At 37.9% G+C, this 24,991-nt stretch overlaps 1 protein-coding gene across 3 annotated transcripts; it reads left to right on the forward strand.

Annotated features, from left to right (window-relative positions):
• The first annotated feature begins 6,176 nt into the window (after nt 1–6,176).
• On the forward strand, nt 6,177–20,117 carry si:dkey-164f24.2 (uncharacterized protein LOC566607 homolog). 3 transcript variants are annotated; one of them, XM_067394832.1, is made up of 12 exons: nt 6,177–6,352; nt 8,520–8,861; nt 13,845–13,892; nt 14,238–14,273; nt 14,918–15,223; nt 15,834–15,872; nt 18,438–18,524; nt 18,654–18,746; nt 18,844–18,951; nt 19,336–19,380; nt 19,499–19,589; nt 19,697–20,115. In XM_067394832.1, exons 1-11 carry the CDS (start codon nt 6,308–6,310, stop codon nt 19,577–19,579), a joined length of 1,230 nt encoding a protein of 409 aa, XP_067250933.1. In that variant the 5' UTR covers nt 6,177–6,307; the 3' UTR covers nt 19,580–19,589; nt 19,697–20,115. The 3 variants fall into 3 exon arrangements, with proteins under 3 accessions (XP_067250933.1, XP_067250934.1, XP_067250935.1); XM_067394833.1 differs by lacking the exon at nt 15,834–15,872 and having other exon boundaries at nt 19,697–20,117; XM_067394834.1 differs by lacking the exon at nt 8,520–8,861 and having other exon boundaries at nt 19,697–20,116.
• Nucleotides 20,118–24,991: the final 4,874 nt, after the last annotated feature.

The raw sequence follows: 24,991 nt of genomic DNA on the forward strand, positions 1-24,991 counted from the left end.
CCTGGAATGTGCTGTTCCCTACAGAATCTTGGTCTGGCCATTCTCAGTACTTTTTGATAATTAAAGGCAGTTTACCCCCAAAATTACAATTCTGGCATTATTTACTCATTATTTATTTCACTTGAATAGAGATTGTAATTTAAGCTATGTAGATATGTAATTTAAATATGTAATTTAAGCTGCATCCTCAACTTATTTTATTGGGAAGAAAAAAAACATCACCTAAACCAGAGTGTTGAAGTCAGTTGGTGGAAGAGATGTTCTAGTGATTTACCACCAGGGGGACTTCAATGCTATTGATGCTCGCTGCTACCGTAATTTCTTCTTGCCACCATGAAATCAAATTTGCCAACTCTTGTTTGTTATGGAATATTACAGCATTTATTATAAATTATTTATAGCATCATTATTAAAAAAAAATGTTATCTTTAATCAAAATCCTCTCCTTCTTGCAAAGATGACATGTTTACCGGCATGAAGGCGGGGCAACCTGTCATTCACATGACATCTAAATAACAAATCTTAACCACCCAATCAGCTGCTGATGGACAAAATCAAGTTCCGCCAAAGACATAAGACAAGTCATTTCACTCGGCGGCCATCTTTGAAACGCCTCTCGGGCATCCTGGGCATCATGCAGCTCCTATCACTTTGAATGGGGAAACATCAAATTCTCCAAAGCTGTTTGCCAAGCTTTCGATTAAATTTCATATTTGTAATCACTAATGAAATCTGACAACTGTCATATAATTTTTTTTCCCCTAACGCTCGAATCATGAAAAAAAAAAACTGTATTTTTCAGGCTGTCTCAAGCTAAAGCGCATGCGCTGACCTAAATGCGCGTCTCTGTTTCTATAGAAACCGGTGCTTCTAACTGCCGCTGCAATGACGCGATGACTTTACCAGTCAGCGAATGGCTCTTATTTAGAAGGCGGGACTTATTCCGCCATATTGCGCGTTTCACTTTCTCCCATTCAAAACAATACGAGTGACACGTCTTGTGTTATTCTATAGTCTTTGGTTCCGCCCAACATATTATTGCAACCCCTTATAATTTTTGGTTACAGGTTATTTTAAGGTGTCTTTGTTGCAGTGTAACTCTACTTTTAATACTGAGTAATATTAATTAACAACATGTACTTACTATATAATTAAGCAAAAACGGATGTAAACACAGAAGTGCTGCCCTGTGCTTACTATGCCAACCGCGTAGGAGAATGAGAAGGAAGAGAACGGATTGTTGAATAAAGTTTGAACCACTGTAGTCACGTGGACTATTTTATCAATGTCTTTAGTACCTTTCCTGGCCTTGACAGTGGAAATTAAATTGCTGTCTATGGAGGAGTCAGAGAGCTCTTGGATCTTAATTTGTGTTCCGAAGATGAACAAAGGTCTTACGGGTTTGGAGGGACATGAGGGTGAGTAATTCATGACAGAATTTTCACTTTTGGGTGAACTAACCCTTTAAGCTTATACGTTTAAGCTGGTCTAGCTGGTTTATGCTGTTCATTAGCTCAAGTTGACTGACAAAGTCAGCATGTTCCAAAAAAACAGCTTGACCATATTTAGCTGGTAGTCTACCAACAATAAACCAGTTTCCATGTCCCAAAACACAGCTAACAGTTAAAAAAAAAAAAAAAAAAATCAGGTGTGTCAGATTCAGTCTCTGATATTAAAGTCCTGGAGTTTTTCCAATTTACTCTGATGCTTTCTTTAATGTTTTGACAGAATTTTCATAAATGCTTAAATGATGTAATTTGTTTTTTTTTGATTTGTAAATTATCATTAAATCACTGTATTTGCATGCAATATCATTGAATTCCTGCCTTTTATTCCTCAGATTTTCTGATTTGGTGACAGCTGCACAGACAGCAAAAGACATTTAGTGGAACAGGCACCTAAAAACAAGCTCATATAAACCAAGACACTTTACAATACAGTTATGTTTGCAGTGCCCTTATGATGTTCTAATCTACTTCTCGTCCAGTTAATGTTGATAACAAGTTTGGCACATATATTATTCAGAATACATTCATTTTACATGGATGTTAAAGGTTCTTCTTGAAATCAATACCAATAAAGAAAGATTTTTTAAAAAGTGATGGTAATGAAAAGGTAAATATAGCTTGTAATTGTGTAAAAGGAAATATTATTATATTCTCTCTTTAAAGGTACACTATGTATGTAACAAAATATAAAAAATGATTAAATACATCATCAATCCTTCTTCCAAAACATTTTTTTTTTGTCATACCCTGATTCACTATGGCAAGCCTATTATAAGTGTTTATATTTTATATACATACATATGCATAAATAGAAAACAGTTGCTTTGACGTGTGTGAATGGAATACAACCTGAATTCTGGAAATGTTGGGGTGTTTTTTTTTTAAATTTGAATAAAATGAAAACTAAAAGACTTTCAAATTACATGAGCCAGCATTTTATTCACAATAGAACATAACATAACATAACAAATGTTTAAACTGAGAAATATTTACACTTTTATCCACTAAATGAACTTAAATTTGATGTCTGCTAAAGGTCTCAAAATAGTTGGCACGGGGGCACCAAATGGCCGAAAAAGCAAGAAATTGTGAAAAGATTCAGATGAGAGAACATCTAGCAGCTAATTAAGTTAATTGATATCAGGTCTGCAACATAGCTATAAGCTGCAATATAACAATGTCTTAGAGAGTCTCTCAGAAGTAAAGATGGGCAGAGGCTCTCTAAACTGTGAATAAAAATGTCCCAATATTTCTAGAATTCAGGTTGTACACCAAACACCAAACAGAGAGTCTCGTAATAAAACAAGAATCAACATTGGTTTGGCTTTTCGGATATGGCAAGAACTGAGGGATTTGAAATTGGTGTTTTTATTGTTCAACAGGTGAGAAGGGTATTTTATTGAACAGTTAAATTTGCATTTGATGATCTCTAACAGAGTTCATTGTAAAGCATTTTCTGGTGAAGGGTCATTTCATTGTTGTAGCACTGCTGGAATTTATTTTCAAGGTTGTACCTACAGCTATACCGTAGCTATACTCATTCACTCCATCTATTCATCTGGGTATAGCTACGTCTACAGCTAGTCAGCTTGAGATCCTTTCCATCTAAACTGGTTATATCTCTTAAGCCTAGTAGTCAATGTTTTATGAACAGTAGATGTAATCTCTCTTTCATTGGCTAGAATATCAGTTATTAAAAGAAAAAAAAAGTTTGACCATATCTGACTGGGAATCACCATAACAACTTTTGTAATTTAATAATATCAGCTTTTCCAATAAGTCAACAGCTTAAAATATTGCACTTGCATGCTCAGATGACATCATTTTTGGCTTTTCATGTGTTCACAGGTGCTGCAAATCCTTGACTTGAATATGACACTTAATCAAAAACCAAGAGTATTGTGCATGTGTTGTAGTTTTTAGTGTATAGGATGTAGTAAGGTTTTTTTTTTTTGTAAATTGTTGTTGTGTGGATTAAGTGATGTTGATGTGTAAGAGATGTTGACTGTTGTAAACATAGATACTGTTATGCAAGAGAAAATTCAGTCTCGTCTAACAATAAAGTGCTATATCATACTATATCATATCATCAATCTGTGTAAATAGGAGTGGTTAAGGTAGCCTTGGGGGTGGCGGAATGCTTAAGCATAGCAAATTTAGATAACATTCCACAGCAATACCATTTACCAAAAAGCTGTAGATAAAATAGAAAATAGGATAAAAAGCAGAACATAATTTCCTTTTCTATCAATCAGGTTTGATGAAAGAAAACCTCATGCAGTAAGTAAATGCAAATTATAGAACGCAACATTTTTAATATAGTACTTCATTTGTTCATGCTTTAAGTGCATACTCAGTATTTTGTTTAACCCTAAGACTGCAAGTTTAAACAAAAAATTCCTCAACCCTCAGGGGGTGAAGCATGTAAAATGACACCACTGCAGTTTAGGCTTCACTCTTCAGGGGTCAGTGGGTTTAAGGATGACTGAAACCTTTTCATATACTCCTGCTATGAAAATACTATGCAGCTTGCTGTGAAGACCATAGGCTTCCATAACAAATTACCGGTTTAAAAATGGTTAAAGTGACCGTGCATGGCAAAACCTTTGACTGAATTCATATTTGTGTTGATCTATAAGGACCCAAATAATGGCATTAATTTCCCAGCTGTACTTGTGAAAGCACTCCACTGATTCTAACAATGTTTCAAGGCGAAATTTGCCAGGGTGTCTTTATTTTCAAATGAATATGTTAGTCAACCACACCATTTAAAGGTGCTAAATAAGATATTTTCGTCGACTGAGAAACCGAAGACTGTTACTGAGTTTTTGAAATGAGCGCATGCGTAAGAACAACCCCCCTCCTTCACAGCTCATTTCAAGGGAACGCCTCCCAAAACTCGTGCCGCGAGTATTGGAACACGAGTGTTTACCACCGGCATTCACTGTGTCGTGTTCGTGGATTCATTATGTCGGACTCACCGCAGGTAACTCATAATCTGCAGTTGTTACTCCTGTCTCCTGACAAAAACATTGCATGCGGCGCCTGTGGAGTGTGGAAAGTTACTGGAGTGCGCAGCCACGCTCGTCTCTCACAAGGAACGTCATGGCAGTGATTGACAAGCCAGAGGGCCAATCGTTTCCGCGATGATCGTGTAAACGATTGGCTGATGTTTTTAAGGCCCTACCTCGTGCACAGATGATGTATATTAATATTATTACTTTCAGTGCACCTAATAAATAGTCTTTTATCAGTATTGCAAAAATGTATAAAACAAAACATTTTATTTAGCACCTTTAAGTGACTGAGGATAGCTCACTTCAACCATTATTTTTTTTTTATTAATTCTAGTGAGAAAAATACGTCACAAATTGGCATAAAAAGTTTTATCACTTTACATTTCAGTATACAACAGTATATTAAATTAAATGATTTCCACATCTGTTGTACAGTTTGTATATTTGGATGGTGTGCATCTGTATTTGGGGAAAACAGACCAGAAAATAGTTTTCTGCCAGTTATGTAACTCAGCCTATCACAGCTCAACTCTAGTTCTTCAGGCACATGCTTTCTCTGCAAGGGGTATTCGGGTGTTTGTGTTTGTGTGTGTGTGCATGCAAGCACGTTTTTGTGATTTATGAGGACAAAAATTTGTATAATGGCATGAGTATTACACTGGTATTACAATACAAGCATGAAATATGAGGACATTTCATGAGTCCACATATTTAAAATAGCTTTAAAAACATACTAAATGTTTTATTAAAAATGTAAAAACGCAGAATGTTTTCTGTGATGGTTAGGTGTAGGGGTAGTGTAGAATGTACAGTCTGTACAGTATAAAAACCATTATGCCTATGGAATGTCCTCACTAAGATAACAAAACAAACATGTGTGTGTGTGTGTGTGTGTGTGTGTGTGTGTGTGTGGCTGGAAGAAAGAGTGCAGGAATGTATGTATTCCAGACTAGAAACTTTGTGTAGGCTTCATCGAAGATATTCATGTGTAGATAAAAAAAAAACTTGGATCACGTTTGTCTGCTAAACTTATAGTTTATAGTACACATGTATCTGTGTATATACATATAAATAATGCACAGACCTTCCTACAATATGTTTTCAAATAGTTTTCAATCTTAGTGGAATAGCAGATAAGACTTGATTTTACAGTGTACTTGTTACACGAACATGTACTTACTAATAATATATTATGCTTAATTGCATGCAACCACTGTTGGATGTAATGCATTACAATTAATGGATTACTCTTTTTTGTAATTTAATTAGATGTAATTGCATTAAATAGGCTACTATATAGAGTATAGAACAATTCTAAAACAATAGTGAATTTAACATCAGAATGTAATGTCTAATGTTGTAGCCTATGTTTATGTTATGTTTGTACTTAAATACACACACACACACACACACACACACACACACACACACACAGTATAAACACACTGTAACAAGGACACCTAAAAATAACGTGTAACTTTAAAACTTAACTTGAATTGACTTTAAAAAATGTTATGTAACCTTTCAAAGAGCTATGGGGTCTGCCCACTTCATGTCATGCTGATCATGAAGACTGATGCTGAGGTGCGTAGACTTCCCCCTATAGGCAGATACAGAGATGAAAAAATCAACGCGCCTTTAAATAGAACCATATTGTCATTCTGACTGCTGTTATCTGACTGCGACAGTGGCGACGGATCCGCTCGTCATCCAGTGCCTGACTGCGCAACCGAAGAAATCCACTTTATATTCTTTCATACAGTATATTCTAGCTTAGTAAACATGCCTAGCAAGAGAAAGAAGAACAAGCGCCGAATGAGAAGAGTGGTGAGTACATTTACTTCCACACTTATTTTTTTTTATGAAGATTCAGTGTGCTGCAAACACATATTTGTGTTTATAGCGTACAAACAGATCTCTACCTCTTTAGTTTTCTACTTTGATCTGCCACCATTACATGGACTTTATATAATTTATATGGGAGTCTTTTTCCAATAATGCTGTTTATTTAGGCTATTATTACTGTGAATCTATCACACCAGCGCAGTTACATTTAGTAGCCTAAGCTGTCGTCATAGGTTTAAAATGTTCTGTCCTCAGACCATGTCCATATGAAGAATGAGTTGATTTTATCTGACATTATGTTACTTTTAGTTGATTCTATTGATAAATGCAACACAGCGAGTAGCGGCATGTAGTAGGGGGTGTGTCCCATATAGGAACCAGTACAGATATGCAGCCGAATTCCACACATCCCACTTTGTACTATCTCTAATAACAGATCAGATGGATAGATAGATAGATAGATAGATAGATAGATAGATAGATAGATAGATAGATAGACAGACAGACATTGTCTTGAAAAAGTGTTGCTTGGATTATGTGTATTATAATGATAATTTTCTGACGTTATTGCCCCTTATATGTTATACTCTGTCACTTTGCCTGATAATAATAATAATAATAATAATAGCAGAATCATAATTAATCTGTTTTTGCATTTTCCATGGGTGTGTTTTGCCTATAAAATGTGTTTTTGGTTTGTTTTCAGGGCTTTTTTTCTTTGTTCTGTCTGTGCAACAAACCAAATCATGCCTTTTGACCCACCCCCAAAACTTATATGGACTTTGTTGATTTTGGCATATCCCTTGGGCCAGTCTGATTCCAAACATGGTTGAGGGTACATTCCTACAGAGGCAGTTGGTCCAGGGACCACCAGAAAAAAACAAACAAAAAAAAATTGCATATTGGTTTTGTTTATAACTGTCCCATTATAAATCCATTGATTTTTAATAAGTGTATTTTTGAAAAGTAATTTAGTTTACATTCTGTCATTGCAAAGGAATGTTGCACTATATTGACCATGCCTCACCACTCTAAGACATATTTGTCCTCTGTGACCAGTGACGTAATGAAATACACACAGTTTGTGCATCTGAACACTGGACTCTTTGTATGAATTTTACAGCAGTTTTTTTTTTTTTAAGCGCATATCATTAAAATCTCACCCTTTTCATTCTGCTTAGCTGAACATGTAACCGAATAATACTCAGTTGCTGTCTTAAAACCCTGGCATGCAGTCATATCAGCAGAACTGCCTTTCACACAAGTACAGAAATAGAGGAGTATCTATTATCTCTCTAGCTGTTAAGCCCCTCAGATACAGCCGGTCCTAAACAGGGCACATTTCTCTATCTCTAATCATCCCGGTAAAATAAGTAATGGTGAGTACTGGGGGGTGAGTGCATTCCAACACTCTGTTTGTTGCTTACCAGCACTTCAAAACAGAAGAAACATCTTTTTAAAGTTAGCTGCCAGATCCAGTTAACTCAATTTTTGCATCTGTAGGCTCATGCACATGCATCTTTCAGGTTTTTCCTGTTTGTGTAAGAATGAACAGCCTTGAAGCAAAATGTGCTTTTTTCTTAACCACCTCATCTGTTCCCCCAAATGCCAGACCGTTTATTCTGTTATGCTGGCCTGTTTCATGGACTTGGGCCCATGTTTTGCCTGATTTGGCTTTGTCTGTGCTGATGCTGGTCTTCACACATGGTTGCATAATTTGGCCTTAACTGTGCTGGCGACTGTACACCCCATACGTGCACAATGAGAGCTTAAATTCTTTTGAGGCCTATGTAAACCGCACTGGCCAGCCCCTGCTTTTGGATAATGAAGCTGTGAGTGTGATTATAATGCGATTATGGTTCTATTATGATGTGATTAGCATTTTTGTCTGTTCTGTTTAGCCCCATCCAGAGCTCCGAGGGGTGCTGACTCTTCCAACTCGCTTGACTAGACGTGTCGGAATCAATTGGACTCAGCCATTTTTGCCATAAGGCGGCCAAATTTTGTTAACTTATATAAGCTCTCAGTAAAGTCGTTATACCCCGTGTAATACCAGTATGTGGTCAGCTGAACTAAAGATCAAAAATAAATTGGTTCTGATTTCAAATCTCATCTATTTCTCATTCTTTCTTTCATTTGTTTTGAGCAGCAGGCCCAGAGAAGGGCCCTGGAGGAGCAGTACGCCTCCTCTGGAAAGGGAACCCCAGGAGTGTGTGCTGTCTCTGCCCCAGTTCCTGCACGGGTTGCTAAACTTGCTAAAACTTCAGAGTGTCGTGTATCGGTTCCAATTCCCCTGGCGGTGGTCGCTCCAATTGACGTTCCCGCTGAAGATCCTCCTGTAGAGCCGGTCGTGTTAGAGGTCCCAGTAACGGATGCTGTTAAAGACGAAGAGGTGAAAGCTGCAGAGGACCTAGGACAAAGCCTAGTAGAACCTCCTGCAGAAGAACCAGCTGTGATTGAAGATGAAAGTGTCGCCGTTCCATTATCAGAGGTAATCTGAAAGTGAACTGCCTTTTTGAGGTTAATTATGTTTGAGAAATTTGAAGGAATTAGCAATCATTACAGTGGACTCAAAGAGTCTGTAATTCATCATGCAGATGTTACTGTTGTGACCAATATGAAAGTATGAGCCTGACAGTAATGCCTACTTGCAGCCAGGATTGAAGATGGGGGTGTGGTCAAGTATGCAATGTAGGAGTGGAATATTTTAGGAAGTGAACATTGTGTACAGTATGCCTGGAGCCACGGCAGACTCTTCCAAACTGATGTTTTATTGAAAACGAGATTATAGGTTTTTCTGAATGCTGCACCTTTTTTAAACTTGTTGTCGTTGGAACACAGTTGGCTCCGTAGGATTTTATCTGGTGGCTTGTGTTGAATATTTGAGATTAGATATCCACACACATTGTGTCTGTAGAGACTCTATTGTAAGTGAGCAGGGCCGCCGATAAGGGTGGACAACTGGACCTTTTGTTCTGGGCCCTGGCTTGAGGGGGACCTGTAAAGCGATTACAGTTTCAACCGAAGTGGACAAGGAACACGATTCAATCAATGAAACCCCGGAAAGTAATTGTGCTGAGGGGAATGATGATGATGATTTTTTTTTTGTACCAGGCCCAATAATTACTTACTGAGCACAAAGGTTTGGTCATATTTAGTGTTGTTCGGCAATTTTTTATGAACAAAATCCAGTCATTTGGGGCATAAAATTTCCCAATTGGAGATTTTGCAACAGTTTCAAGTTGGTCTCATTAATTTTGTCCAAAAGAAAGTTGCTTGGTTTGAAAGGGACTTCTGTGTGAGCTGTGCTTCATACTTCACTAAACTATTGACGACAGACAATGGACTTTTTTTCACACAAAATTTTACTAATGTGACTGCAGCTGCTAACAGGCTTGTAGTTTTACACCGACAGCTACACAAACAGAGCTGCACCTCTAAAATAAAGAGATTTTAACATTACTACACTGCATATTTCCTTTGATAATGACCATAAATTATAAAATGGTTATTGGGAGTGTGCCACTGAGAATTATTACAAACTTTTATATATTACATCAAGTGCATTTTCAACTTATTTACTTGTTAGTTAAGCATGTTCTGCACAGCAAAACTATACTTTCTGTGTTGCGTGACATCAGCAGATGGGTGTTTTTTACATTATTGTGCATATATACGTGTACAAATATGCAAGTTGACACTCTCCCCAAGCGATACCATAATAATGTATAGTCACCCCTCACCCTCCTGCGCCTCACCCTCCCTCCTGTTTTTGAAGGGAAGCCAAGCCCTTAAAGCCCACCCTTCTTTTCCTGTGAGCTTTGCTTCAGCCTCTCCTGTCCTTTCACAGACATCACAAGTGCTTGGGTTGGACATCCACAAACTGAGAGTGGTGTGGGGCAGGGCGAGTGAGAAAGGAACATACTCTTGCAGTGAGTGTCAGTTTAAGGGCTGAGATTACTGGAGTGTCAGGTCTGTGTCGCCATGGGGCTCATTCTCAGTTGGCTTCGAGGCCCTCGGGAGCCCGTTGACTTGCTGGATGTCTCTGTGGAAACGCAGGTGAGCTCTCACCTCAATGGATGGAGGCTTGTTGAAGGGGTTTAGCTGATGGAGAAAGAACATTTTGTACTGTCTGTGAACACCCCTCCCCCCTCCCCCTCCTGTAGCTTTCTTTCTCTTTGTATTTTTGGTAAGGCTCAAGTGGGCGTTGCAGTGGCTGGTGTGATGGACGTTGCGGGGAGGAGCTTAAATTTGTATGTGTTTTTTTCTGAATGCACATAGGTGGGTGGAGACGAGGAATGTGCTTAGGTCGGGTACATTATTTGGTGATGAATTTAAGTGTAGGGATTGCCTAGTAAAAATATATTTTTTTATTTACTAATAACTGGCATTGTTTTGTATAATTGCTATTTAATCTATTGAAGAAAGAGAATGTGGAGCAGATATCTGACTGAGGGCTCATTTATAACCACATGCACATGCTCAGCTCTGAGGAGGCGTGGTGTCCAACAGAATCTCCTTTGTCTCTTTTAACAACTATCTTTGGGACAACAGTTGTATGTGTTACTGTGTATGTCTTTGTGTGGTTTACACAATACTTTTAAGTGAATTGTCATTCTGCAGATGGAGCATCTATGATGTGAGCATACATTAAGCAGAATTTTGTAATTTGTTAGTTTATTTCAGTTTTATCTCATTTATTTTTAGTTTTCACTCATTTTTTCCATAGTTTTCTAGTTTTAATACATAGTTCTGTCATGAAACTCTGATGGCACAGGCTGATGAGGATAATTACAGCTTTAATTACTGGCGCAATCTGATTGGTCCATGTTACATCTGCAGCCAATGAGCTTGTTGCTCACACATTTAAATGGCTGTTTACATTCATTAAAGCAGGTTGCAGCGTGCTTCAAAGTTCCTCTAAAACCCTCCACCTTCCCTAGCTCCACCTGTATAGATCTGCTATGGGTTATTGATATATGCTACTTGTGCAGCAGCACTTTGTCTTACTCGCAGCAGCGTATCGGCATATGTATTGGCAGTAGCAAGTTCCTGTACTTGCTCTGCAGCAGCAACAATCTACAACAACAGCAATAATCTAGATAATCAGCAGCAATTCAGCAGCAGCGTAGCAGATCTATTCTGCCAAGACCAAAGCACCACCTACAAAATTTCAATTAAGTGCCTTTCACACTACGTTTCACGTACAGGCATGAAATTCGATAGACAGGTGTAACAGTCTAATACAAAAAAGTCCCTGGGTGCAAAATCTGAAAACCCAACAGGAAGTGAGATATTTAGAATTTTCTCTGCAAAATCTTTGCAGTTTTTGCCATTTCCAGACGTTGTACTTTAACAAACTCCTCCTAGAGCTTTAATCAGATCAAGGTCATATTTAGTCAGTCTAATCTAAAGGCCTTTGTGACTTTAAATTGCGAAGATCTTGAGTTTTCACTGAAGAGCATGTCCGTGGCTGCCTGACAAATTTCGTTGTTTCGCAAGGAAACAGGAAGTTGTTGTAACTTGGGCATACAATGTCCGATCTGTCCCAAACTTCATATGATTCAATTGAGTCCTTACCTGAAGACATCTACAATGCAATATTCAGTTAAAGTCATAGCGCCACCTGCGGGCAACAAAAATATTTTACACTGTGATTAACTCCTCATAGAGATTTAATCAAATCAACATCATACAGTATGTTGTCAGTCTAATCTTAAGGCCTTAGTAATGTTAACTTGCAAAGATCTTGAGTTTTCACTGAAGAGCGTGTCCGTGGCGGCCTGACAAAGTCGGATGTTTCGCCATGAAGGAGGAAGCTGTTGTAACTCGGGTATACAGTGTCCGATCTGCCCCAAACTTTACATGTTTGATAAGAGTCCTGGCCTGAAGATATCTCTATGCCAATATTCAGTTAGTCATAGCGCCACCTGCTGACAACAGGAAATGGCATGCACAATAATTCACTCCCAGAAACACATTTAAATATGCCATGAAGTACCAAACATACTAGAAACACGTTAAATCATGCAACACTTGACTAAGTGCTAATGTTTGTGATTAACACCACGAAACAGGAAGTTGCTGTAACTCAGGCAAACAATGTTCGATCTGCTCCAAACTTCACGATTGATAATAGTCCTGGCCTGAAGACATCTACATGGCAGCAGGAAGTGTAGCACTTCGAAATGACTTTGCCATATTTCAAATGTTTTTAGTCGCTTATATGCTTGTCATAATTTATGTCATAAACTGCTTACTTGCAGCTTTAATTTCATCCTTTTTTGCTCAGAGTCCTACAATTTTAGCTAGTTTCATTACAACCTTGAAGGTGTACTTCACCAGAGTCAAATACCACCTTGCTTTAGAAGGAAATACTTCTTAGCAAACTTTTAGTCATAATGGCGTCGACTTGTATTGTTCCCGGATGCAAGAATTCAAAGAGTAAATGTTTAGTGGGAGTGAGTTACTTTTTTACAGTCGGGGATTCAAAAAGTGCGATAGTATAATCTGTTGTTTTCATGAAAACCCCAGAGTTTTGTGTCACCCGGGTCGGCGGATTTTTGCTGACAAATAAACGTGAATTTCTCGGTCCAGGTAACACGAAGAATGAGTAAAAATTGTTAATTTACAGTACTTGAAACTACTGAAATTGTAACAACACAAAGTGGGTTGAAAATCGAAGTTATACTTTAAGTGAAAAACTGAATTTCTGTACTCTGATACATATGGAAGCCCATTTTTGCCACAAAAGAAGAAAAAACCATGCTATTAAATGATGACTTCATGACATAACTGTGACTTAGTATTTTATAATTATGATTTCAGACTTTTATGCCATAAATATGCTTTTTATTTCATAATTAAGACTTATGTCACAATTATGAGTTACAAAAGAATGATTTTTTTTTTCTTATAGGAAATTGACTTTCATAGATACATGCATTGTAGAGTTGCATACATTTTACACCAAAGCAGTGGAAGATCTCAGAACATTCTGGCACACTTTGTTTCTTAAATTAGCCATGGAAGATTTTGTTCAACTCCCTCAGGGGGCGTTTGGAGCACTTACCTTCTGTGAGGAAGTGCTGCGAGAAGGCCATGTACTTACAAATGTTCTGTACATTGTGTTCTGTGCAGTGACTGGCAAAGTAATGTAGAGCGCATCAATATTAAATCTTACTCAATATTTCAACAACACGGCATATGTTGTGCTCATATGTTACACTTTACTCTGCAACGAACATACATCATTAACATTTAGCATTGCAAATTTTCCCCGTTTCTCACCATATGGTAGTGTTACTTTTTCTAAAACTAATTTGGTGGTTAGAGAGTCTTGATTGGACTGACATTGCAAAATGTGTGTTTTAAAGTATTATTGTACTTTAAGACACTTTATGGCAGACAATAACACAATAAATCTTTAGTGTAATGTGGAGCTTTAAATTTTGTGATTTACTTTCTTTTTTAGGCCATATCATCTGTAGATGAGCCAGTGTCCATCCCTGCAGAATCTGAGGTATAGTAATATGCTACATCCAGTCAGTCCTCAGCAATTCACCACTGTATATCTATCAACACCCTTGCCTTTGGCCACACAGTGCATATGGGCTGATAAAGGTGTTTTTCCTAATTACCAGGCCTCCAGCGCCACACCTTACCTTTCAGAGTGCATTTATGTGCTTTTTCTCATAACTTTGCTTTATGAGGTGTAAAGAACTTATTAACCCCATCTTTTTTTTTTTACTAACAAAGACACTAGCTTTACACAAATATGCATATAGAATGTAGACATGAGGCTTTGTATTGGGGAATTTGTAAAAAAAATTTTAACCATGACCTTTTCAAAACATGCTATTTCCAGATCCAGTTTGAGGACACTACACCTGTAGCCACAGAGGTAGATGTATATATATTTGATCATATTTTTTTTCTGGTTCTACTGTTTTTTTTGTTTTTGTTTTTTTGACTACCATGAAGCAAAATGAAAATGTTCCTTTATGACCAAAATATAATTAAATCAATAGAAATGCTTTAAATATTGTAAATTCTATGCAAAATATATTTCTGTTGTGTTCAATAAATTATCTTACACTACCGTTCAAAAGTTTGGGGTCAGTAAGATTTTAATTTGAATTAATTAATACTTTTATTTAGCAAGGATGCGTTACATTGGTCAAAAGAGACAGTAAAGACTTTTAGATTGTAAAAAACAAAATCAATTTCAAGTACAAAAAACAATAATAAAAAAAGTTTCTTAAGCAGCAAATCAGCATATGATTCTGAAGGATCACAGGAATAAATTGCATGTTAAAAAATAGGCCTACAATAAAATAGAAAACAGTCATTTTAAATTGTAATAATATTTCACAATACAGATTTTTTTTTTTATTAAATAAATGCAGTCTTGGTGAGCATAAAAAATCTTACCTACCCCAGTCTTTTGAATGGTAGTGTAAAAGCCCAGGATCTGTAAATGTGTGACCATTGTGCTTGTTTGTACATTATATATTGCATGTTTCTTTATATTATGTTCTGGTACAGACGCATGTTTTAGCTCAACCTGTCGAGACGGTTGACGCTGAGCATGTAGTTGAAGCTGAGCTTCCTGCTGAGGATCCTGTGGTAGAGGTGCCAGTGCCAGAGGAGACGGTGACCACAGCTGAAACTGTTGCTGCAGTTGAAACTGTGACAGAAACAGTAGTAACTGAAGTTAAGCCTGTTGCCGATGCCGCAGTAGAAGTCGACGGGCATGTTGTCGGGGTCGTGGGAGAGCCTGCCATCGAAGGCGAAGCCATAACTGTTGAAACTGAGCCTGTTGAAGTCAACAGAGTTGCAGAAGTCACGGAGGTGCCTGACACAATACATCTTCATGGCACATTGCAATGGACTCTTTGCATGAGTGTATTTGCATGCACAACAGGTGACGTTGTCTTGTCCGTTCTGTGCACTTGTTTGGATAATTGGGCATGACATGAGCCTCACTCTTCAGATTCTTTTTTTCATTCCCTTGGACAGTTCGGTTCATGTTTTTAAAGGGTTAGTTCACCCAAAAATGAAATGTCTGTCATTAATTACTCACCCTCATGTCGTTCCAAACCAGTAAGACCTTCGTTCATATTCAGAACACAAATTAAGATATTTTGATGAAATCCAAGGTTTTTTTTTTTAATCTTCCATTGAAAGCAATGAAATTACCACATTCAATGTCCAGAAAAGTAGTATAAACATTGTTAAAATAGCCAGCGTGACTACAGGGGTTCAACCTTAACGTTATGAAGTGACGTGAATACTTTTTGTGCACAAAAATAACGACTTTATTCAACAAATTCGTCTCTTTATTCAACAATTTCATTGCTTTCAATGGAGGATGGGCAAACTAACCCTTTAAGGCACACTAAACTTACTAGTGCTAGCAAATAGGATTTCTTTTAATGTGATTCCCCTTCCTTTCCTACAGGTTATATGTGCAGAGCCTGAACCAGAAGAGTTTCCAGTGGTAATTTCTTTTGATTTGATTTGTTTTTTTGTTTCTTGTTTTTGTATAATGCATGGCAATGGGAACTCTATCTATAAGAGTAAAAAAAAAAAACATGCACAGACAAATCCAAATGAAACCCTGCGGCTCGTGACGACACATTGATGTTCTAAGACACGAAACAATCAGTTTGTGCGAGAAACCGAACAGTATTTATATAATTTTTTACCTCTAATACACCACTATTGTCCAACTGCCTTGAGCATCCGGTTGGTGAGGTCTGAATGCACTCTGATGCCAGAAGTGATCGCACGCACTCATTGACGGATACACGCGAGAGATCACTTCCGTCATCAGAGCGCGTTTTCAGTAGCCTGACGTGGTCATACTCAATTCTAGTTCGAATATGAGTCTGATACTGCTCCATTGGGCTTTGATTATGAGGGCGTATTTCAACCGATCCAGGAAAGACCTCAATTGGATAGACCTACAACCAATCAGAGCTACAGAGTAAGTGATGTATGTTGAGCGACACATAGTTGTCAACGTAACTCAACTGCACACATGCTGGAACTAGTAGAAGATGAGTGTAAACAATCTTTGCCGGTGTTGTAAAAAGAATAAGTATACACGGAGTACTTGCCAATTAATGCGCTGTCGATATCTTCTATAACGGACGCGATGGCGGAATCTACACATCTCAGTTCTTCAACAACAGCCATCATTGTTGTAAACTAATTCAACCCAAGCGCTCTTTGATGACATAGCTGATTAAGTTTCTGGTGATAATCTGTCAATCATCGCCCTGACAAATGTGATTGGTCCGAACAGTTTCTGTTCGGGCATAATTACTCCTCTACGGATCGAGTCCAGACCGAACTCCCCGACCTCAAAATGTTGTGGGCGGGGCTAAGTTCGGCTGGCATCCAGGCTACGTTTTCAGACCTCACCAACCGGATGCTCAAGGAAGTTGAACATATTTGGACATAGAACTACTCTTTTTTTTCCATCTGATGAACGATAACAAGCGATTAGATTAGGGCATTTAAAGTGGCAGGCGACTAACCTGCAGCGCACGCTTAGATTAAACAGAGCATTAAAGATCGTTGGTGTGGACGCAAATAAAATTATCGTTATGGTTATATTTATAGTAATCATTCTTGGTTTGGGACTTTAAACATTCTCAAGTCAAGATGTGTTTACTTAAGAAGCAAAATGACACCCAATATTGTTTTCTATATCAAATGTATCAAAATTAAGTGAGTTTTTGCTTAAAACAAGAAAAAACATCTTGTATAATCTTGTTTTACCTTTGGATTAAGTTTATTTTTCTGAATCCATTGGCAGATTTTTTTTTTTTTTTTCAGAAAACAATACCGAATAAGCCATTAAGCCATTTTCCTTCTAAAGTAAATGAGTCATGATTTAAAAATGTTTAGATATCTCTTCTGGAAAATAAGACAAAAACACTGAAGAAGATTTTTTGCAGTGTAGGGCTTTCTTTTTTTCTGTAGAACATAAACAGATGTATCTCAATGTTTTTGTCTGCATAATAAAAGTCAGAGGGGCTCAATGTTGTTTTAGACCCCACTGATTTTACTGACTTTTACTGGACAAAAAACAGCTAAAAACTTTCTTATTTTGAAACAGGCATTTCCTCTGAGGAGGCAAAGAAGGCAGTGGCTCAAATGAGAAATGAGAAAATAATCGTTGTTACAAAAATATAACAACAGAAATATTACAAAATGTGACATTAAAAAGTGTATAAATCACTCATTTTTCTAAAGTAACACTATCCAACAGCGACACCAACAGGTAAAGTTACAGCGGGAGTCCGTGTGTGCGTCTCAATCAGCTTCCTAGTTCAGTAATCAGGATGCTAATCAGGGAGTCGGCCACATTCATTTACATGAAACTAATTCATGACCTTAGAAGCTAGGGAGCGGATTGAGACGCAGAGCATGTCTTGCCTCCCCTGATCCCTGAGTTTTAACAGGCCCCCTAATGCATGCAGTGGGTTTGGTGGGGGGTAACTTGGATGAATGGCGAAAATCACATGTGAGATGGCAATGCTTCCATTGTGCTATGATTGGATGTGATTGGTTACGATTAGCTATGATTGGTTTGTGCAATAAATCCCGCCTTTTGTTTTTGCGCGCATTCAAGACAAGTACCGAATCGTTCAGTCTGAATGAACAATTTTGCAGTTAATGGGAAGTAAGTAAACAACTCAGCCACTTAGATATCAGCGCTTTGTCAAGTCAAACTCAAACTTGAAATGGCCTGAAAATGTGATGACTGTGGGAGTTTTTAGTGAGCAATTAGCTTGATGAAATTAAAGTTACATCTTTGTGTCAGTGTTTACCGAGCTTGATGACTGATGATCTTATTTTGTGTTCTGCAGATGAAAGTCAGTCATACAGGTTTGAAACAACATGAGAATGATTAATAATGCCAGATTTTTTTTATTTTTGTGTGAACTATCCATAAAGTAAAATGTTCCTTTGTTGTGGTGAAGAATTGACTTCAATAACATTTGCAATGCATGCCAAAGGGCATAGAAATAACTTGCATTCCTTTTATTAGGAAGCTGCAGTACCTACAGATGCTTTAGTGGAACCAGAGCCTGAGCAGCAGCAGCAGCAGCAGACAGTCCCATTGGAGGAACCTACGGTATAAAACAACTTTTTATTAACTCCTTTTGTGGGATCATCTCAAGCATTTCTGTTCAGAATCCTTTTAGATTGAAGTTTAATTTCAAACATGTTTTTTTTTTTGCCCTCGGGTTTTCACATGCTGAAGCCTTCGGTCGAGTCCACTAGTGACCCCATCGCTGAAGAATTTGTTGTGAACGAGTCAGTCGTAGCTGTTGAAACAACTGTTAAAGAGGAACAGGTGAGCAGTTGGACACACCTGCAATGTGCACACCAGGCATTAAATCCTATTAGCTCCTCGGATGGATTCAAATAGAATATATGGCCTTTTCCCATAGATTCCTGAAACAACAACAGATGCCCCCGAGGTTCCATCAGAGGCACTGGCAGAAACGATTCCTGCTCCTGAGCCTCTGCCTGTGCCTGTAGCAAAGGAGATTATACAAGTGAGCTTTTAACTTTTATTCATTCCATAGGCGTAATGGTTTTTATACTCTACAAACTGTACATTCTATCCCCCTACACTACCCCTACCCCTAAATCTACCCATGACAGAAAACATTCTGCATTTTTACATTTTTGATAAAATATTTAGTATGTTTTTAAAGCTGTTTTAAATATGAGGACTCATGAAATGTCCTCATATTTCATGTTTACGTCGTAATACCAGTGTAATACCCATGTCATTATACAAATTTGTGTCCTCATAAATCACAAAAACGCACACACACACATATAATAAACATAATTTGAAGCTTTTTGTATTGTAGTGTTCTCTGGCTATAAAATTCAACAGTGAAATTCTAAATATATATTTATATACATTTCAGGCTCAAGATGAATTCATGGCACAAGTGGAAACTGAGACTATAAAGGTATTTTTCACTTAGTATTTTTTTGTTGTTATCTTTTTGTTGTATAAAATACAATATTGCCACCACCCCACCAACAAATAATATTTGTTTTAGTTAATGTTGTTTCTCATTTACATAGGACTTGGCAGTGACCGGTGGCCTAACTGTGGATGCCATCAATGGATGTCTGGGAGCTACTGAAGTTGCAATTGAAGGTTAAAGTGCCTACGGTGAGGATGAGGAGCTCTTAAATAATTTGAATCAATTTAAACATGAACAAATTAAATAAGGTTCATGAGCCATGGGAACAATAAAACAACTGTTGTCTTTTTTACAGTTGGCTGAAACATCATGCAACATTGCAAAGTGCCTTACTGTGTTGATCGTCACCTAAAATATGACCAGGATTTGTGGCTGTTCTTCGCTGGTGGAGTTTTTCTGAGCTTCTGATTAATATTCTTCAGTTTCCATATGCATGTACAGTAGATTTCCAGGTGTTATACATTGCATACTTAGTAAAGAAAAATAGGGGGGTGTTGCAAATTTCTATGTTTTTACTTGGACCATTTTGTAATGGGGAATGAATACTTGTTGTATTTGTTTCTTTTGATAAAATGATTTGGAGTGGAGTGCTTCCTCACTAGAGCACAATTTCACTATACCATCACCACATTTTCTGTGCCCCCCTCAACCATTCACATGTGCCTTTCTCCAAATGATTAATAAATGGAGTTTGAGAAAAAAAATGTCTTCCCCAAAATTCCTGTATGCATTTGGTTTATATGAAAATACTGTAGACTATAGACAGTAAGACAGGACACCTGATATTCAGATACAAGACAATGCAATTAAATAATGCTCAACAAAACACTAAAAGAATAATGAAGACACTACATGTGGGCTCGCCGACATGACATCTACAGTAGCACCCCCAGTTGCCATTAAATGTAATGTTTCACAAGGAGTAACCCTGCAATGTTGTCATCAGAGTTGGGCTGGGCAGTTATTCTTACAGATTAAATATGTCAGGCACCTATTGAAACTGTATGGATGCAAAATCTTGACTTGTAAAGTTAAGCAAAATAACACTTGAGCTAATGGGGACGCACTTCAGTTTATCTATCAGGGCAATTTTAAAGACACATTATTCCTCAAATTATGGTAAATTAATGGAAAATTGATATTTTACAAGAGTAATATCCTACCCACATGGTAAACTTTTCCCAACTGTCGAAGTGAAATCCACTCAATCGCCTTTGTCATGATAAATAATGTTTGTAATGTATATTGAATTCATAGAATTATTAAAGAAAAACTCCATGAATGATAAAAATAAATAAATAAATAAATAAAAAACAGCATCATCAAGGGGGAAATTTTGGTGCAAAGTTATTATAATTCATAACTTTATTTGAATTATGAAGACGATTGAGGTATATTCACACTGCGGAGTTAATCCAGAATATGGACTGTAGCAGCAGCAACTCCCGTTCCCTCTTGAAGCTTTTGTAAACGATCAACTCTAGCTTCATTTCAGGTTTTACATTAGGCTACGCACTCCAGGCTTGCTTACTGCTCACCAGATACAAATGGCTTTCAGTTACAACTTCTTTAAATGTGTTTTAGTATCACGAATGGCTTCCACACATAATCTCAAGCTCTTTAGTAAAATTGCAGGCAGCGAATGTAAATAAATTGCCGCAAAGTTTTTGAGCTTCATCTCCTACCCTAAAGTCCGTCTTGCAAGAGATGGACTAAAAATGATCTTCCAAAACCTGCTGCCAGATTCTGGAAGATAAATTCTTCAAACAGTGGTAGAAGATGTGGTGCTGGTCCTTCAAGAGTCACTCCCAATCTGTCTGTCTGTATAAAAAAAACAGTCTTCATGTATTTTACAACACTTCAGCTTGTGATTCTTATTAAGTGGGGGTCATTTTTTAGGATTTTTTACCTAACCTAAGTCAGATCCTGATACCTTGCAGCAGGCATGAAAACGGGTGAGAAGGTGAAGAAGGATATTACCCCTCTAGGGGGGTCCAGGGGCATGCTCCCCCGTAAGAAAAATTTAAATATTCCACATTTTAAAACATCAATCTGATGCATAACTTCAGCCATGAGTCAAAAATTATTACTTATTATTATTAGGCCTCCTTACTAAGTATTATGCAAGCCATTTTTAATGCCAGCCTGTCACTGGGTCTAACATTTACAGTATATTCGGGGGAAGAACCTAGCGCTATGATTGGTCGAACTCTTCTTCTTTTGCTGTTGCTTGATTTGTGGACTGTGCGTGCACCGAGGCGTCACCAAGTTTTTGCGTAGTTTAGAGTGACAAATCGTACCAGCGTACTTTGAAGTCAAAATGCGTATCCGCTATGCAAATTGCGTACAGGTTGGCAGGTCTACTTATTAGAACAGTGGACCCCTTTACCTTCTGCCTTGTCAGTCCCCTCACCTCAAAATCTAACTCCTCAAAATGGTAGCATTAGCTAATAATTTTCCACCAGAGCTTTAGCTAGCTGGCTAACGTTGTGTTCTCTCCTGCTGTGTTCAGTGACTCAGTTCATCAAGCTGTAGCAAACGTTAGCTAAGTCTATGTCAACAGAGCTCCTGGGTAACTTATATACCAGAAAATATTAAAATTATTGAAACCATTCAGGGCTCAACGCTAAGGATTTTTTCTGCTGTCCCAGTTGGATTAAAATGTATTAAAAAATTAATAAAAGTAAAAGACAAGAAAATGGGCCTATAAAATAAGCATAGTTATTGTTTTCATTGTTTTTGATAAATTTAACCTCAATACATAAGGTTATGACACCAAAAGCTACTAGATTTATTTTAAATATTATTAGACAAATAAAATAGTACAAATAATCAAATTACGAGTAATAACACAAATAAATACAACAGAACAAACATATAAATTAAATGGTGCTTTTCAAGTTTTTCGTGTAGGTTTAAACAGAAGATTTTCAGGTACAGAAATTGTAATCTAATGTATAACTATAGAATAGATAACTTTATTAAAGTTAATCAAGGGCAGTTACAGATGCATAAATATGTTTTTAATGTTCAAAATATAAAACGTTATATACTGTTATTTGAAATTTTTAAAAATGAAGACACTTTAATGTGAAATTTAACCCGCCAGTAGGTGGCAGCGAATCACTGTTAATGAGCGAATCATTGAGATTCAACTGATTCATTCAAACGGCTGATTCATTCAGGAAGTGTTGCTCAAAGACGCAAAACAATTCGGTGGACTTTGGAACTATTTTCGTTGGTGAAATACAGCGAAACAGACGATTTGGTGTCTAAAATGTAAGTCACTTGATATTAAGTTCTTGTTCATTAAACTGTATTCTGAATAAAATCAATATCACATTAATCATGCTAATATTTGGAGAAAAACGGAGCTCTTTGTGTAATATTGATTAACTTTATTAAATTATATATGAAATATATACAGGTAGGTTGCAGTTCTGGAAAATGGTGGTGCTGGAGAATTAAGGGCAGTGTTGCCAACTAATTTTCAGGGGAAGTTGTTAAAGGCAGATCGTTTTGTTGCTGCCGTATCATGGCTGCAGCAGTGCAATGATATTACCAATGCCCAAGGAAGTCGACCGGAAGTTGAAGTCGGCCGGGTGCCGCCATCTTGTAGCAGAACTTCACTTGCGTTAGCATCCCCATTGACTCCCATTCATTTTGGCGTCACTTTGACAGTGAATAACTTTACGTCTGAGGCGTTTAAAGACTCCATTTGTCCATTATTTATTTCCAAAGATACACGACAATGTATAAAGGGCTCCATTACCTTCTATTTTACATTATGGCCCCGTAGAAACAATTTTTGTAAAAATAAGCTAACGATTGCGTCATAACCACTCGACTCTCTGTCGCACAGAAGAGAAGTTACCGTACAGACAAGAAGAGAAGCTCGCAGGCAATCGGGGAAACGTCAAGAGAGAAGCCTACTGGCGTTACATTTTAAAATACTATACAAACTAATTAATCAGAATACTTACTCCTGCTCACTCACGCCAAAGAACTCCCCGCTCAAGCTCGCCGTCTCTGCAAGATTAACGATGGCAGATTTCACGCACAGCTACTAGAAGATTTACATCTGTCAGACAGGTTGCGGACGTCATCAAGCTTAGTTTGAGTCTGCGCGTCAGAAAAGGAAGTGCTAAAAATCGCTAAAAATGGGCTTCACTTGGCTCAATTGAGTTCCAATGGGGTCGCTGTGTCCATTTCTTTTACTGTCTATGGATATTACACTGCGTCTTTCACAAACGTCTCCATGGTTGCAAGGCACGTTCCCTGTGCAAGCAGGGGCTCACGGGCGCTGCGTAATATCATTGCACTGCTGCAGCCATGATACGGCAGCAAAGTTCCTTGATTATTACGCCTGAATGAGAGTATAGTTCCTAGCCATATCAGCCTAGAAAATCACAACTTTTTATTTTCCGTTGGTCTTAGTACACGATTTAACTACAGAAGAGTCAAGTTTTAAATAGGAAAAATATCAAAACTCTTTGGTCATTTTTAAGCGCGATGCTAACGGTCTAATCAGATTCAATGAACTATGCTAAGCTATGCTAAAAGTGGTACCGCCAGAACCGGAGATCGGCTGAATGGATTCGAAAACGGTAAAACTCAACTGTTTAACTCTAGGGGAGTTGGAAAATTAGCCTATTTTCAAAAAAAGTGGAGTGTTCCTTTAAGCACTTTATTGTGGAACAATTATTTATGTAGGCTATTTTCCTTTTAACCAGTGAAACTACACATGAACTGAACAATTAAAGCCCTGTGGTAGTTAATATGCTACCTAAATGATCGTGCCTTTTTGTGTAGCCCCACCCCCACTCGTTGTCTTTTTTCTTCCGGTTTTTACAGCCATTTCCACAACGATCTTAAAGGTGCTAAAGAGGATCTTTTCGTCGACTGAGAAACCAAAGACTGTTACTGAGTTTTTGAAATTAGCGCATGCGTAAGAACAACCCCCCTCCTTCACAGCTCAGTTCAAGGGAACGCCTCCCAAAACTCGTGCCGCGAGTATTGGAACACGAGTGTTTACCACCTGCACCCGCTGTGTCGTGTTCGTGGATTCATTATGTCAGACTCACCGCAGGTAACTCATAATGTCAGGGATCTGTGAGGGAGGACTCAAACGCAGGATGAGTTTTACAGGTTTATTGACAAGACTTAGGAATATAGAGGGTGAGGAGGTGAACACAGTCCATACGGTAGGAAGGGGGTTAGGCACAAAGACAGGCACGCTGAGGGATCAGCCACTGAGAGCAGCCCAGGTAGAAAGCAGGCCGGTGAACATTGGCAGGTGCGCAGTATGAGGCCCAAGATGTAGCGGGAGCCAGACAGGGTCAGAACAGTATAAGTAGTTAGAACCCTCAGATACGATCAGGCACTTAACCAGTCTTGCTGCTTGGCGGGGAGAAATAGCAGCCACAGGGATCCTCAGACAGTAGGACAAGACAGGTGGTTAGATGGTCTGGAACAGGGAAGACAACAATGACAAAATGGACACAAGAATCTCCAACACAAAGATGCTATGAGCTTAGGTGAACAAAAGACTGGAACACAAGCACAAAGCTTTACGAACTGGCAAAGACAT

The sequence above is a fragment of the Chanodichthys erythropterus genome, chromosome 9 (assembly GCF_024489055.1).
Source record: "Chanodichthys erythropterus isolate Z2021 chromosome 9, ASM2448905v1, whole genome shotgun sequence".
NCBI lineage: Eukaryota > Metazoa > Chordata > Actinopteri > Cypriniformes > Xenocyprididae > Chanodichthys > Chanodichthys erythropterus.